Source organism: Tiliqua scincoides, chromosome 2 (assembly GCF_035046505.1).
Source record: "Tiliqua scincoides isolate rTilSci1 chromosome 2, rTilSci1.hap2, whole genome shotgun sequence".
Classification (NCBI taxonomy): Eukaryota; Metazoa; Chordata; class Lepidosauria; order Squamata; family Scincidae; genus Tiliqua; species Tiliqua scincoides.
The window spans coordinates 50,849,024-50,865,758 of record NC_089822.1 but is presented as its reverse complement, the minus strand read 5'-3'; the positions used below and the strand labels follow the sequence as shown (position 1 = coordinate 50,865,758).

At 43.9% G+C, this 16,735-nt stretch overlaps 1 protein-coding gene across 1 annotated transcript in view; it reads right to left on the bottom strand.

Moving 5' to 3' along the window:
• Positions 1–4,202: 4,202 nt before the first annotated feature.
• Positions 4,203–16,735, bottom strand: part of LVRN (laeverin) — a 46,644-nt gene continuing 34,111 nt past the window's right edge. The window contains exons 15-20 of the mRNA XM_066616265.1: positions 15,548–15,642; positions 14,237–14,344; positions 10,877–11,044; positions 6,153–6,293; positions 5,415–5,478; positions 4,203–4,522 (exon numbers count right to left, since the gene is read on the bottom strand). Of these exons, the coding sequence (XP_066472362.1) occupies positions 4,376–4,522; positions 5,415–5,478; positions 6,153–6,293; positions 10,877–11,044; positions 14,237–14,344; positions 15,548–15,642 (723 nt within the window). The 3' untranslated portion in view covers positions 4,203–4,375. The remainder of the gene's footprint in view (positions 4,523–5,414; positions 5,479–6,152; positions 6,294–10,876; positions 11,045–14,236; positions 14,345–15,547; positions 15,643–16,735) is intronic.

The following is a 16,735-nucleotide window of genomic DNA, read 5'->3' as shown; positions in this document are numbered from 1 at the left end:
ACCACAGCCTACCTCCTCGCCAGTTCTTCCAGATTCCAATACAGGTGTGTACTGGCAATGTAGCTGATGCAGATCCAAGTAGACTCAGTGAGGCAAGGAAGGCTTATCTTTGGACAAGTGAGTGTTCCCTTTCTCAGCAATCCAAGGTTTCATTTCTCGCAGGATACACCATGTGCTCCAGTGGCATGGCTTCACTGTTGGGAGTGGATTTGGGTTGGACTGGGTTGTAAGGCTGCAGTCCAATGCACACCGTGGCATTGCTAGGTGTGGCTAGCATCAAGCAATGCCCATAGGGGATGACTCACACTGGAGGCAGTCACATGCTAAAATTGTGGTATGTAGTTACTATCTACTTTAGTTACTACTATTTACTAGTTTAGTTACTACTACTACTACTATCATGTTATATATCATTTGATGTGCAATTTACAGCAGAATGTATTGAAACAACAGGAATGAAATACCTCAATTCTATCAGAAGTTATGGTGAAAAAACCAGAAAACAAAAATGCAACAAAAAAGTATGTATGTAATAAAAGAGTACATTTCCTTAATTCAGAAGGACAAATGAGACTGATTGTTCAAAAAGCCCATGAGATGTTATTATGAGGCAGCATGGAACTAATAAGGTGTTAGAAAAGTGATACCCTTGGGGTGGGCGGGGGACACCACTAGTGACCAAAATCACAGTTTGTAGGAATAATACCATCATGTTATATACCATTTGATGCATAATTTACAGCAGAATGCAATGAAACAAACCACTTTGAAATATCTCTATTCTATCAAAAGGTATAGCCAAAAAACCAGCGGGGATGGAGCGATGGTACATCACCACGCCCACCACCTGGGTTTTTGCCCTGACCACTGCATGGGATGAGGTCCATCATGGAGGTGACGTGCTAGCCTCCTGTACTGGGTGATGTAAATGCTAGTGCTGCCACTGGATACACATTTTCCTGGGAGAATGCCCCATTGAATACAATGGGGCTTACTTCTGAGTAGACATGTACAGAACTGAATTGTGACATTTTCAACATAATGTTGACTAGTGCACATTATAGATTAATATTCTGATGTTGTATTTTGTATAAAAGAGTTCCTGGAGATAACAGATGTGTAAAACCTTTATTATCCAGACAAATATGGGTGAATGTCAGTGTGACCAGAAATCTGGAGGGTCTGCATTCCATGCCTCTTCCTGGCAGAACATTGTGCCTTCGTTTGTTGAAAAACATCTTGATGCTTGACCCTGAATGCAAACTAGACCATACAAACTAGTTGCAAACTGGCTGAAATAATTAATATTTGATTACAGACAATAAGTTAAATGGATGTGCAAAAAAAAAAAATGGAATGAAATTTGTCTTTACTACATTTAAGGAAAACATAATACAAAGCATCACCTCTTGTGCTACCTGTTAGAGTCTGTAACCCATTTCCTTTAATATACTCATTCTGGAGCCAAACAACCAATAGAGGGAGAAAAATGAGCACTGAACAATTGTATCAAGAAGAGCAAAGAAGGACTATTACAGAGCAATCCTATGCATGTCTCCTCAGAAGTAAGTCCCACTGTAATCAATGGGACTTACTCCCAGGAAAGTGTGTACACAACTGTAGCCGTGGGGCCCAATCCTAACCAGTGCGCACCTGCTTACCGCCAGTACACACTGTCGCAAACGTGCCATAAAGCATGTTTGCAGGCCCTAGCACTGGTGGAGTGCCAGTACTAGCCCAGTGCTGGCCTAGCACCGGAGCTCCGTCGTTGCATGGACCACTAGGCAGTGGAGAGGTACATTTCAATTCTATACATGTCTACTCAGAAGTGTGGGGAGGTGGTGAGGAGGCGTACCAGGGGGGGAGGGAGTGGGGTGGGAGGGAGGCAGGACCGGTGGAGCTTTGCTCCACTGGATCTTAAGTCTCCATGTGGGGCCGCTTGCCCGACTCTATGGAGGCTCTAAATTCTACACCAACCCTCAGATTGTCATAGAATTGTATAGCCCCATTGCAGGGCTACTCACTTTTCCTGGGGGAAGGGGACAAAAGTCCCCTTCTCCGGAGGAGCCACCTGCCTGCTAGTGACTGAGGCCTTGCTGCAATCCCAGACTCCATTGCAGCACCCTGCTCCTGCTAAGAAGGAAGAAGCCTCTAGAATTGGTGGCCACCAACATCTTTCAGGACAGGCTGCTGCCATCTTGCTTCCAGTTGCAAAGGGCCCACAGAGAGGCGGGTCATACACAGGTCAATATTGTGCCAATTGTCAGTGGAGACCTCTTAGCAGTGCCTAGAAGTATGAAGAAACATCTTAACATTATTGACCTTGAGTAAACTATACCAGCTCAGATCCAGAAAACAATGTTGCTTGAAACAGCAAGAATCCTACATCGATATATCTGTGCTTCCCACAGTCCTGGATAGGTCCTGAATTGCAGAACCATTCCAGCATACTTGCTTAGGCTGTGTTGAAGTAACATAACAATTAATTTAGGTAAAATTAGTACATTGGGATTGGATATTCCCTGATTGTTCACTCAGCTGCATTGGCCACTCTAGCTAAACTCATGGTTTGCCTGGCTACACCTCTTGACACTGCAGGAGGAAGGGCTCCAGAGGCTTAGGCCCAACGCCTTGAAAGCTGCCTGCTCTGCAGAGGGAGGGGGAATTCCAAAAGCTTTTTTGGGTCCACTGGAGCCAGGTGAGTCTGGACCCAGACATCAACAGACATTTTTCCCTACATGAGGACCTTCCCACAACCCCGAGGAACATCCATGCAACCCTCATTTGTGTTCTAAGCCCTGGTTTGGGAACCACTGAGCTAAACACTAGATGGAAGCAGAGGGACAATACTGATGCCTGTTTCAGGTGACTGGAGTAGCTTTTTAATTCCACATCCATTTCTGAACCTAGGGATAGCAGAACCTAGCACCTGTGCAGTTTCCGCCTTGCTGCTCAGACATGTTTAAACTACAGCCAAGGGTTTTGTTGTTTTTTTTTTTACATAATACAAAATTTAATTCCTTGTTTTGTTTTCTGAGTGACTTTTAATGTTCATCAAAGAGTTATGGCCCAATCCTATCCCCTCCTGTGCTGGCGGAGTTTGTGCTTGTCACAAACGTGCCATAAACAGTACAGACATTTGGTGCCAGCAGGAAGACCTGCACTGTCCTGTTAGTGCCAGATCCAGATGGAGCACACACCAGAGTAGGGTGGAGGCAGATCGGTTCTAGGAGGGGGCAGGATTGGTGGCAGTGGTACACGCCGTATTCTATCTTCCTTTCCTGGGCCAAATAATCCTACACGAGGCAACATGAACCTATGCAGGTACAAGTCCAAGTTGCCTCATTGCAGCATCTGGGGCTTACCCTAGGGCAAGAGGACAAATGTTCCCTTACCTTGAGGAGTCCGCCAGTGTTGCAACTTCCCCCATAGCATGCAGTGGAGACTGTGCTGGTGCCATTGCATTGCCATGCAGGAGTCTGTATACAATTGGGCTGCCCAGCATGTCAGTTAATGGACTTTGTGCTATATTTTCTGGCACTGTAGTCCAAAATGTGTGCTTTGTTTGAAGTTGTGCTGTATTTTGTGGCACCATTTGCACTATAAGAGTAATTTCATTTTTATATGCAAATAAATAAGTCCATATTGCATAACCAACTATGCCTTGATGGAACACTAATGGCCCAAGAGCTGTACAGATTGTTCAAGAACCCTGAAGGCAGCCTGATCCTGTGCTGCCTTTACTGCCAGGGCTGGAGGTGAGTGTCACAAATGTGACAGAAGGCATGTTTGTGCCACCCAATAAGTAAGCAAAGCCAGCAAGGAGGCGTGCACCATCCTATCAGTCACTGCCTGTAAAACCTTGAGGAAAAATTCATGTGATATAATCTTACAGTAAATATGCAAGTTATCTTTACTATTACCATCATTTTAAGGATAAGAAAGCTGAAATTTAAAAACCATGAATGGTGATTCCCACATCACATAGCAAATTGACCAGAGAAGAGAAAGTGCATTTCCTTTCTTATTTCGTCACTAAAGCTTGCTTCTTTCAGTTCACTGGAAACAGTGTCAATATATTCTTTGAGGTTCTTTTTTGTCTTGTAAAGACGCAGGTCTTTTACATGCATTTCCAGAAAAGAATTCACTTATATGCATTCTTGGGACATGGCAACATCCTGGGTCGAAACCGAATCCTTCCTTCTCAAACCACAGTAGTCAGCTTTGCCTTGGACAACATTCCATTTGAAACACACAAAATAGTATGTTCTTTAAAATTAAAATATATGATTCTAGCAAGTCATGTGCCAATTACACACACACACACACACACACAGAGATTCAACATACGTATACGTGGAAGTGTTCTCAAATGTCAGTCATATAGATTTTTCTGTAGCCACTTGATCATTCGGATGATTTGTTCTTTCTCTTCATCTTTGTCAGTTTTTGCTGCCATCATTTCATCGTTAATAAGTATTCTTTGTTCTGCATCAAGTGTATTGTTAAGAAAAAGCTGGACCTAAAAAAAATAAATATATTAAGTCTGACCGTTATTCAAAGCTCCCAGATTTCGACCCAGAGGTCTCTGAACAGAGAACACTGGGAGTCGCAACCACACCCAGAGAGAAACCTTTGCAATATCCACTTTGCCAGAGATTACCAAGGGACAAGAGTATGAGGAATCAGTGCTGCCCTAGGAATTAGCCCCGCCCTCTTCTCCAATTCCAGATATTTCTCCTCTGTGTCTTTGGCACTACTCCTCAGTGGTCACTATGAGACCACAACTATCCCACAGCCAAGGACAACAGAAGGTCTGAGGAACAAAGGTATAGCAACTTAAGTGGAAAGAAAATTCCATGGTATAGAGAAAGGTGGAGCTAAACTATAACATTTCTGGATCAATGTCCTAAGGGCCAACCTACACATTACAATAAATATGTAACATGGCCTTGTGTATGCATTTTTTCTTTGTTTATTTTGTAAGTAGCATGTCAAAGAGCAGTGAAACTGTGGTGGGAATGAGGAACATTAGCACTTTGCCCTGCTGCAGTTATTCCATTGGCAGTATTTTATATTGTTTTTCAAAAAAAGTTCACAAAGTGGTTTACAGAGAAAATCAAACAACTAAAGGCTCCCTGTCCCAAAACGCTCACAATCTAATAAGATGCAAAAGAACACCAGCAGACAGCCACTAGAGAAGACACTGCTGGGATGAATTCTAATTCTGATGGCAGCCTCCTGTACACACTTTTTTCTGGAAAAAGCTTCCATTGGCTCTTATTTTTTCTAGTCCACATAATTTTCTAATGTAAACATAAATATTTGTGTTAAGAACTCACTGAGATTTTTCACATTGGAGGGCAACTGTTCTGTGATATTTAATTATACTACAGCTCAATTATTTTACTTACCATTTGGACTTGTAAGTCTGTTTCGACATGATCTACTAAAGTATTCAATGCAACAGTCTTGTGCCTATAACAGAATGAGTTATATGAGTATTCGTGTGATTTAAAAAAACATTTTGATAAGAATCTAAATCAGCGGCTCCCAAACTTTTCAGTGCTGTGACACTTTATTCTCTGCAGTGGGTCACAACATGGTGCCAGAGGGAGCCTCCATAGGACTCCTCTAGCTCACGCTCGGCTGCAGACCCACTCTATAGGCCTTCATGGGTCATAGAATGGGCCTCAGGGGAGAGGTGCCACTGTTCCGCACAGCACCAGGGCAGCTTAGGATTGGATTGTGATTCTCTGTGCCAGTAAACATAAATATATACTACTTAGCTGTGGTGTATTCAGCAACAAATGATACGGTATTTCCAAGCACATCTTCATTTCTGTCCTCAGTTTATCTTTTATTCCAAGGGTTCCCAAACTTTGCAGCGCCACAACCCCCCACAATGGGCCACAATGCTCCTGGTGTTGAAGGCCACTCCCAACCTCTGCAGGCCTCAGAATGGCCCTCAAAAGCCTTTGTAAGCCACTTTGGTTTTTGCAACCCACACTTTGGGAAGTGCTGTTTTTTCTATTGCTAATTTCTATTGCTAATAGTTTTTCTGTTGCAAAGAAATTACTTTCTCCCCCCTAAGGATTACAATTATTAGTGCAAACCAAACTGAAGTTATAGCAGAAAATTTACTGTCATACCTATTATTTAAACTTGACCAATTGTCTGTTACAAATCTCCATGCTAGCCAGTAGCCAACCTCAGTTGCTGCCACAGCTCCAATTACACTCGGCACAAATTGTGATGGAATTATAGACTCGTTGAGGGTATAGTGCAATAATCTGTAGAGAAGTTTATTCAAAATAAATATAACATTCATAACAGAGAAAACTGCAGTTTAAAAAATGCTATTAAGTTAGTCTGTGTTGTATAGTGAAAAGAATGAGGGACTGGGACTGAGAAGACCTGGATTCATATCCACACTCTACAGTGAAGCTCACTGGGTGAAATTGGGAAAGTCACCATCCCTTAGCCTACTCTATTTCTCTGGAAAAAAGGGGAGGGAAAATCATGTACATCTTGAATTCCTGAAGTGGAATAAAAATAAAATAAATATCAGCCTTTTATCTTGCTATTTTTTTGTAATGAGGAAAGTGCACAAAACAACGTAAAAAGACTGGCTACAGCTGTATTGTAAATAATTAAATCTGACTTTTGAATGTGAAATTTCATAGCTTTCACAGAATCCTAAGAATCTCAGATTTCATTTTTTTAAAACAACAAATTCCACCCAAATTTCTAACCCAAGTGATTGCAGAGATACACCTGCAGTGAATTTCTTACTCAGACACTAGTAGGTACCCATGTTTAGGTTTTATTTATCAAAAGCAGAACCTTTTACAACTTCACTCAGATTCCTGCTTAGAGGCAGGTCCTCCCAGTTTCATTTTTGTTTTAGTGAAGCTAATTCAACTTCAGGCAGAGAATTTCCATGTAACTATGGTCATGATTGAAATGATTAGTTAAGTGCAAATTGCTAAATATATCTCTCTGATTTAAGATACTGAAAGAATTCATTTTGGATATTTATAGCTAAGTTAATTGAAATTGGATCCTAGCAACTAATAATAAATATGTTCAAAAATAATCTGGCAACAGGGAATATTTCTAAACATATACATGAAAAAGGTTGACTTTATTCAAAAAGTAAGTGCTTACACAGTTTGGCTATTTTCCTAAAAGAACTCTGGTCAGGAGAAGAACCTGCAAAATGTGGTAATTATTATTATTATTATTTATATCCCACCTTCTCCCTACAGAGACCTAAGGTGGCTTACAACAATGGTTAAAAACATAAATTAAAAACAATTTAAAAACAAGATAAAAACATATTTGCAAAAAAAAATCTTAAAAACAGCAGTCAGATAAAATTGTAAAAGAGCACGGAGCAGCAGTTTATAAAAGGATCCAGGCCTGTAACCAGGTGTTACAAAGGTATTAAAAGATGTTAAAAAATGATGTTAAAAAGGCCAGGAACTCAGAAGGCTTGTCTAAACAGAAGAGTCTTCAGGCCTCGCCGGAAAGTTTCAAGAGAGGGAGCAGTTCGTAAGTCAAGGGAGAGGGAATTCCATAGTGCTGGTGCCACTACTGAGAAGGCCCTGTTTTTTGCTGCCGCCCCACGTCCCTCCATGGACGGCAGCACTTGTAAAAAGGTCTTCTCTGATGACCTAAGAGGACGAGCCAGATTATATGGGAGTAGGCAATCTCTAAGATACCCTGGCCCAGAGCAGTATAGGGCTTTAAAGGTCAAAACCAGCACCTTGAATTGAGCCTGGAAAAAAATGGGCAGCCAGTGCAGCCGCCGGAGAAGTGGTCCGACAGAGTCAAACCGCCTACCTCCAGTAACTACACGGGCTGCCGCATTCTGCACTAGTTGCAGTTTACGAACCATCTTCAAGGTTAGCCCCACACAGAGCGCATTACAATAGTCTAACCGCTATGTCACCGTGGCATGGATCACTGTGGCCAGGTCTGCACGATCCAAGTATGGCCGCAGCCGGTGCACCAGTTGAAGCTGAGCAAAGGTTCCCCCAGCCACATCCGCCACCTGGGAATCCAGGAGCAGCTGCAAGTCCAGGTGGACCCCCAAGCTGTGGACCTGCTCCTTCAGGGGGAGTGCAACTCCATTCAGCACAAGTCGATACTCCAGCACCTGCATTGAGGATTTCTGAACCAGGAGAGCCTCTGTCTTATCCGGATTTAATTTCAGCTTCTTAGCCCTCATCCAGATCCTCACTGTCTCCAGGACCTCAACCGCCATCCTGAAGTCTGGAGGAAAGGAGAGATAGAGCTGGGTGTCATCAGCATATTGATGGCACCCCACTCCAAATCCCCAGATGACCACTCCCAGTGGTTTCATGTAGATATTAAATAGCATAGGGGACAGAATTGAACCCTGTGGCACCCCGCACCTCAAGGGCCAGGGTGTCAAACAGGCATCCCCCAGCACCACCATCTGGGACTGATCCTTCAAGTAGGTGCGGAACCACCATAAAACAGTGCCTCCAACTCCCAACCCAGCCAATTGGCCCAGAAAGATACCATGGTTGATGGTATCAAAAGCAGCTGAGAGGTCTAGCAGGAGCAACAGGGATGTTCCCAAACTTTTTAGCACCGGGACCCACTTTTTAAAATGACACTCTCAGTACCCACCTAGGTTTACCAGACTTTTTTAAAAAAGGAGATTTTTAAAAAGGAAAAAGAAATATTTTTTTACAAGAAATAATAACCATAAAAAAGACCTTCAAACATTTATCTCCCTATATTTACACAAGCTTGCAAACTGCAGGAGTTCAGCCCCTTGCAAGGCAGTTAGGAGCTGTCTGGTTTTTGAATAGCTTCAGCACTTGAGGCAATTATTTTATTTTCCATCACTCTTACACGACCCAACAAAAATCTGGTTCTGACAGAGCTCTATTGCTGTACAGCTCCGAAGTGCATACCTTCTGCTGCATGATACTCCACTCACATCAAGAGAGAATGTAAAGCAGTATGATTAAGCTAATGGACTGTTCATGGTATAGTTCTGGGGGTTTTTTTGTTACAGAAGCACAGTAAGTTACTAACCAAGTGGTTCTCAAACTTTTTGGCACCGCAACCTACTTTTAAAAATGACTCTTTGTTGGGACCCAACTAGTTTTATGAGACATTTAAAAAAGTGATCTAAAAATATTTTTATTTTCTTACAAGTAATCTCTATCTGCAAAAAAAAAATTGATCCATTTCTCATAATGAGGCAGCCCTAACAAACAACCTCAAGGCTGGAGGGGCTTAGGGCCCAATCCTGAACTCCCTCAATGCTGGTACTCAGCTCCAACGCCAACACTGGATGTTGCAAACGTGCCATAAGGAACATCTGCAGCACCCAGAGGAGGGACTGCCAGTGCTGGGCCAGCACCAGTCGGCATTGAGCCTCAGCAATGCGTGCAGGGCGGTAAGTAGTTTCGGGGTTGGGGGAGATGGGGAGTGGGCAGAATGGGGTGGAGAGGGCAGAGCAGGGGAAGGAACCAGAGTGGGAGGAGGTTGGGACTGGTAGAGCTCTGCCATGTTGGATCCTGAACTTCATGTTGGGCCGGAAGGCCTGACACAGAGTCTCTAAAGTCTGCGCCAGCAAAATAGCCAGCACAGAGTTGAGAAGCCCCTGTGTGTGGCTTGGGGCTTTCCCTGGGGAAAGGAGATGAAAGTTTTGTCTCCACTGCACCCGGCAGAGCTGCCAGCTTTAGGATTGGGCTTTTAGTTATGTGACCCAGCCTTCACCTGCCCCCACTACCTGACATTGATGGACTTGGAAAACATACACCAGAAAAAAGAAACTCAAACATTTATCTCCCTATATTTACACAAGCTTGCAAACTGCAAGAGCTCAACTCCCTGAAGGGCAGTTAGCAGCAATGTGATTTTTGAATAGCCTTAGGGCTTGAGGCAATTAGTTATCTGTTCTTGCCATCACCCTATTTTCATTGAAGGCAGTTTGAGAACCACTGTGTTAGCCATTTCTTTCACAGCACACCCTTCAATCACCAAACATACAGGTATGGGGCAGCTAAGTTAATCCAGCCCCAATCTATTTGTTAAAACAGAAAATCACCACTGATTACTTTCCCCACCTTGTTCTGCTCACCCTCACCTCCCGCCCACCCCCCACACTGACTTACTAATATCAGGGCTCCTTTGCAGTCCACTGGAGCACAGGTGCCGGCCACTTGCCATTTGGGGTGGCAGCCTGGCTGTGCAGAAAGGCATGTCATTTCTCACAACAGCTTTAAAACACCCTGTGCTGCAGGAACATGGCCCATCAACTGCCTCTGGAACACACCCAATGAGGGATTGACAGGCATACAGTGAACTCTCAGTTTAATGGACCTCAGTTCAATGAACTTTGGAAATAATGGACATTTTCCAATGTTCATAGAGCAGTGGTTCCCAAACTTCTTAGCACTGAGACCCACTTTTCAAAACAACACTCTATCAGGACCCACCTAGCTTTATGAGACAGTTACGCAGGATCCCAACCCCTGTTCCCGAGCAGCGCGGAGCTGCTACAAGCTGCTCCGCTCTCCTCAGACTTGTGCTACCTCAGGATGTGACCTGCTGTGGCCAGGGTGGCTTACCCAGAGGTAAGAGGAAAAGATTCCCCTTGGGCTGAGCCATTTTGGGCACCTATCCTGCACTGGATACAGCGCAAGCCTCTTGGCTTGCCTGTTCCAGTGCAAGATAAGATTGTGCCCTTAGTTTTTTAAATTGAAAGTCCACTATATTCTCTTCCATCTTTGCTCCCCCTGCAGCTGGTATTCCCACAGGCATATTTTCACTGAACCTAAATCAATGATTAAATAGAGCAAAAATGCAAGTTAATTAAGATCACCTTTGAAGTAACTGTGGCTCATGGGTACAGCTGAGGGCAAAAATTATTGCATACTTTTCTTCTCTGGTATTGTTATCTCTGTACATTTTCCAGGCAAAATGCCATTCCTTTTCATTTCCCATTTTAATACCATAGCAACAAATGGTTCTGCTAACACAAAAAGGAGTCCTGAAAAATAGAATAAAACACCAAAAGACAATGGTTAACAATTGCTTTATTGTTGTTTGCCGTCAACAGTAAAAGACAATGCTTAACAATTGCTTTATTTTTAACAAATATTTCTAGTTCACTCCTTAAAAATATGAATCCATAAGTAAAACACATTATTTAAAATAACACTGTCTCTACCCTTGATAACGTTCTGAAGACAGTGACTTATGTGTCTCAGGGTGCAATCCTTCCTGGCACTTGGGGCAACACAAATCCCTTGCACTGACCCGGGAGTGTCACAGAAGTGCCGTCACGCACTTCTGCGTCACTCACTGGAGAGACAGACCAGCACATGGATGTGCACTGGCTGCCCCATGCTGATGTGGACCCCAGAGAAAAGGTGAGTTGCGTCAGCTGAGGCATTTTGGGGCAGGGGAGGGCTGGCAGTGGGTGTTCCCAGGTCAGGTGGGTGGGCGAGCAGGGAGCAGGAGGTGAGGCAAGGCCAGGATCCTGCAGTTATGCAGCTCGTTCCTGGGCAGGGCAGCCCGATTGCTCTGTTGTGCTTGGATATGCGCCACCTTGTCAGGTGGCGCAGATCCGAGTAGATCCATTGGGGTCACTGTAGTGCAACACAGGGTAAGAGGAAAGGTTTTACCTTGCCTTGGGCTGTGCTGCTTTTGGCCCCAAACTTGCATTGAATTCAGCACAGGCCCACTGGCCTGCCTGTTTCCAGCGCAGGTTACAACTGTGCCCTCAATGAAGGGATAGGTGCTTAAGATGACACTCAGACAAAAATATTCAGCTGGCAACTCAAGAGTTCTGTGAAATGTTCAGTATTGATAACAGCAAAAACTGCCAAATTTAGAGTTTTAAATTTTAATACTAAGAGCTTTCTTGGTGGGTTCATAACTCCTAGATGAAGCTATAGCCCAGAATTCGAGCAAGTGTTTTGCATGCAGAAGGTGTTGGATGGAGGCCTGTGCTGGCCTGGGGCACCACCAAAACGATGGCCACATCAACTTGAAGTGATCACTAAGCCCCAGCCATTTTGAGGGCAGACTCTCAGGAGCACCATATAAGCGGATGCTAGACTACAGGAATTTTACTGTATTTGGGAGTGCTACAGCTTATTATGATAAAACATGGAGTATTCCCTGGGGCTGGGAAATACTCCTGTCTGGAACCCTGGAGAGTAGCTTTCAGTGTAGATAAGATTAACAGTCCAAATTCAATCTCCTGCCACATTATACCATGTATCAGTGCCAACAGAGCATGTGCTGCATGTTATGGTGTGAGGGGGCAATTGGACAGCTTGCAGGAGGTATTTTCTATGTCCTCCCTGTCAGCCTGATCGTCTAAAAATCTCCTTGGATCTATGGCAGCTGCTTTGCAGGTGCAAGTCCAAGGAGAACCAGGGGACATGTCATTTTGGAAAACGGGGGATAGGATCTGGCAAAAGTTGCTGCGGCCAGATCCATCCCCTCCCATCCTCAACACACTCCCAGTTCCTTCTCCTTCTTACCCTTGCCCTGAGGAGGCCTCTACAGGCTGAAACTCTCCCACAGGATGTAGTGGGAGCTGCTGCATGGCCACACAGAGAGTTTTGGAGGATTGGGCTGTTTATAGCTCAACAGGGGGCCTTTGTATCTCCCAAAAACCACAACACCAAAAGATAATCTTTCTAATTTAGGTTGCTAATGTCATCTAAACATGTTAAAACTTTTGGAACTGAAGTTTCGAACTGAATGGTTCTGAAATAACATTCCCACCCCTAGTTCAGAAATGCTAAGCTTATTTACAAACTGACTCAAAATCCATTGAACTTTCACTTGGCTTTGTAAACAAGTCTGTTGCATTCTGAGCTGCCTCTACCTCCTTCCTTCTCCCAAAACCTGATGTTCCAGGATTGTGAAGGAGAGAGGTGCACCTCATGCCTTCATTAGACACTAAAGGCCCAATCCTAACCAACTTTCCAGCACCGGTGCAGCTGCAATGCAGCCCCAAGGTAAGGGAACAATTGTTCCCCTACCTTGAGGAGCTCTCTGGGACTGCCTCCCCATCACAGGATGCAGCGCACGCCCCATTGGCACAGTTACACCAGCAATGGAAAATTGGATAGGATTGGGCCCTAAGGCTGCAATCCTAACCACACTTTCCTGAGAGTAAGCCCCATTGAACAAAATAGGCCTTACTTCTTAGTAGACCTGGTTAGGATTGTGCCCTAAAGCAATGATTCTCAAACATTTTAGCACCTAAAAAATTTTTCACTTTACCAGCTGCACAAGCCTCTGTGGCTATAATGGTGATTGGGCAGCAGGGCTCTGCCCCCCCCCCCAGCCCCAAGCATAAGGTTGTTTAACCTTTAATGGACATAGTTGTGAAACTAACAAGGTAAATTAGGCTAACTAAAAATTGGATCATGATCCACTGGTGGGCCATGGACCCAAAGTGCTTGGACCCAAAGAGAACCACTGCACTAAAGCTTTTTGAATAGAAAATGTCCAGTGCAAAGATACCTTGGAACTGTAGTACTAAACCAGGGGTCCCCAAACCCCAGCCCGGGGTCCACTTGTGGCCCTTGGGGGCTCTCAATCCGACCCGCGGGGAGCCCCCAGTCTTTAATGAGCCTCTGGCCCTCCAGAGACTTGCTGGAGCCCATGCTGGCCCAACACAACTGCTCTCAGCAAGAGGATGACTGTTCGACCTCTCACCTGAGCTGTGGGATGAGGGCTCCCTCCACTACTTGCTGTTTCATATCTGTAATGCAGCAGTGGCAGCGAAGGAAAGGCTGGCCTTTCTTTGTGCAAGGCCTTTTATAGGCCTTGAGCTACTGCGAGACCTTCATTCATTCCTATAAGTTCCATCTCTAATACATTCATTTTTGTAAATTTATTCAAATTTGAAATGTAAATTAATTCTTTTTTTCCAGGCCCCCAACAGTGTCAGAGAGATGATGTGGCCCTCCTGCCAAAAACTTTGGACAACCCTGTACTAAACAAAAATCAAACTTTCTTCAGCTGCTGTTTGAACTTTCACCTGCTCCAATAAATGATATTTTATTACCAGTTTTATCTCTATGACTTCCTATTTAAAAAAATCTTTTATATTACACCTCTTTGGCAATCAGCCACATCCAGTTAGCACCTTCTCATATATATAAATATTCTCTTTAGACACTATTATTTTGTATATATTGTAAGCCATATTTACTCATGATTGGGGTTGTCCATCCACTTGGTGAAAATTTCAGAAGATAGGTCAAAACAATCACGGAGCCCAAACTCACATGCTAGTTTGAGGATTTTTTCTATACCATCTCTTGAAAGAAAGACCAAAACATAAATTAGAGGGGGGGGGGGAGGGAGATTAAACATTTTGCATTTCAACAAAGGAACAGTTCTAACAAATGTTCACTGGGCAGGTCATCTGAGGTCTGTTTTGCAGTGCATCTGCTCTTGATTGGTGAGGTGGACAATCTGCAAGGGATGCAGGACAGGATTACTGAGTGACTATTACTTGGTTCCTTCCAAATTCAAATGCAGAACGCACAATAGGAATGCACTGAAATAAACTTTCACCTTTTTACAGGTCCCTCCCTGGACCCCAAATTTAGAGTTAAGAAGAGTGTTGTATCCTGTCATCTCAACCTCCTCTTCCAAAAGGGGAAGTTCCACCTCCAGGGTGCTGACGAAACCCAAGGACATATCAGGCTGGACAAGTTGTGCACATCACAGTCTATTTAACTGAGACCCAATGGCAAAAGAACAGAAACAAGGAAAGAGTTGACCAATTTCTTGAGTTTACGTCACCCCTTTTGATGGAGCCCTCCTTCCCAGCTTGAACTGCTCACCACCCTATGTAGAGGCCCACCTTTGGAAATGTAGCACACAGTTGGGTCTCCTAGGATCTTTTATGTTCCACGCCACCTGCTGTGGAGCAAGTTCTGTCCAATTCCTAATATGGAAGGGCTGGGAGCATCTTGGTAGGTTACTTTGGGCCCTTGGTAGGTTACTTTGGGCCCTCCCCAGGGGTGGGGAGTCAGGGCCAGGCTCAGTTTTGAGGTCTTCTTAGTTCCCATTCTTGGTCCCTGTCAATTCCTCCTCCTCCTTTCTTCCCACTGGGTAATCTTGTCCTTCTATACACAATCCTCCTGCTCCCCTCCTGTCCACTGCTCTGGCTTGTGACCTTTGGCTCCTTCTCTCTCCCTGGCCTTGTGTCCCTGTCCGCTCTCTACTGTCTCTGATGTAGCTTATTAGTGGGCCCAGCCCAGCCCTACTCTATGGTGGCCAGTCGCTGCTTGTCCAGTTATTTGCTGTGAAAAAGACTATGAGAATATTATTGAAACAGTAAGTGAACAAAGGATGGTAATTTCAGAAAAAAAGACGAGTGTGGAAGCAACCTGTGTCATGTTCCTTCAACAAACATACTCCATTGCAAATGGTCTCATGACAGTAGGTATTTTCATGTTGTACATTTAATAACTGAGCTATAGATTTGTTTTGACTACACATAAGGATTCACCTAGCAAAATAGTCCACTTCCAACACTTCAAAACTTTGACGAAGGAGACTTGCATAATGATGGTATACTGATGAAATTCGTGGTAAGAAGTATTTCTTTGGAAAAATGAAAAAGAAAATTATTTTTCCATGGAGAAGCACTCGACTTTATTCTAAATCATTTAACACAAAAATATCTTATTGCAGAGCAAGGTTTGCATGTGCACGCAGAAGTAAGTTTCACTGTATTCAATGGGGCTTACTCCCAAGAACTGCATATAGGATTGCAGACCTAGGGCACAATCCTAACCAACTTTCCAGCACTGACACAGCTGTGCCAATGTGGCATGCACTGCACCCTGCAGTGGGGAGGCAGTCAAGGGGGCCTCCTCAAGGTAAGGGCACGTTTGTTACCTTACCTTGGGGCTGCGCTGCAACTAGGTCAATGTTGGAAAGTTGGTTAGGATTGCAGCTCTAATCTCCTAAATGCTACTACTACCCAATTTTTCCAGCAAAAATTCATCTGAACTTTGGCACAAATAATTAATAATTCTAGATTTTAGAAAAATGAATAGGAATATGGAAATACTTGGAGATACCCCACAATCTTTTATTTCTCTTTATCATAGAATTTAGGAACATGTTAAGCTTCAAGTATACAACTTCAAATAGTGCAATTCTACTTAGAAGTTTGGTGGATTTCAACCGGATTTACTTCCAGGTAATGTATATAGATTTGTAGCCTCAGAGAGGTGACTTTCCTCTTGAAAATGTCTCCAGGCCTGTGCCAGAGGTTTGCTGAACAGAACTCTAAGAAAATACACTGAACATCAGTATAATTCAACAACAGTATTTCTATTTTCTCTTTTTGAGTTCACACACTGGTTCATGCTTCGCACAAGCACAGCAATTTCACTACCAGTCCTAAACATAGAAGTCTGCTTATCTATTAAAGGCCTGTTCCTTGAAGGGAGAGGGAGAAACAGGGCAGAGACCAGGGCAGGGAAGAGGGTGCGTCAAGACTGTGAAGGGGGCAGGATCGGCGGCAGCAGCAGCTCCAACAATATCCTATCCCCCTTCCTGGCTCAATGCACCAACTTGGGTCCACTTGGACATGTGCTAGCAAAATTGCTGGAGTAGGTTTGATTAGAGAGGGACAGCAAAGGCTTACCCTGTAGCAGGGAATGCACTAGTTTGGGCTGCCCCAAAG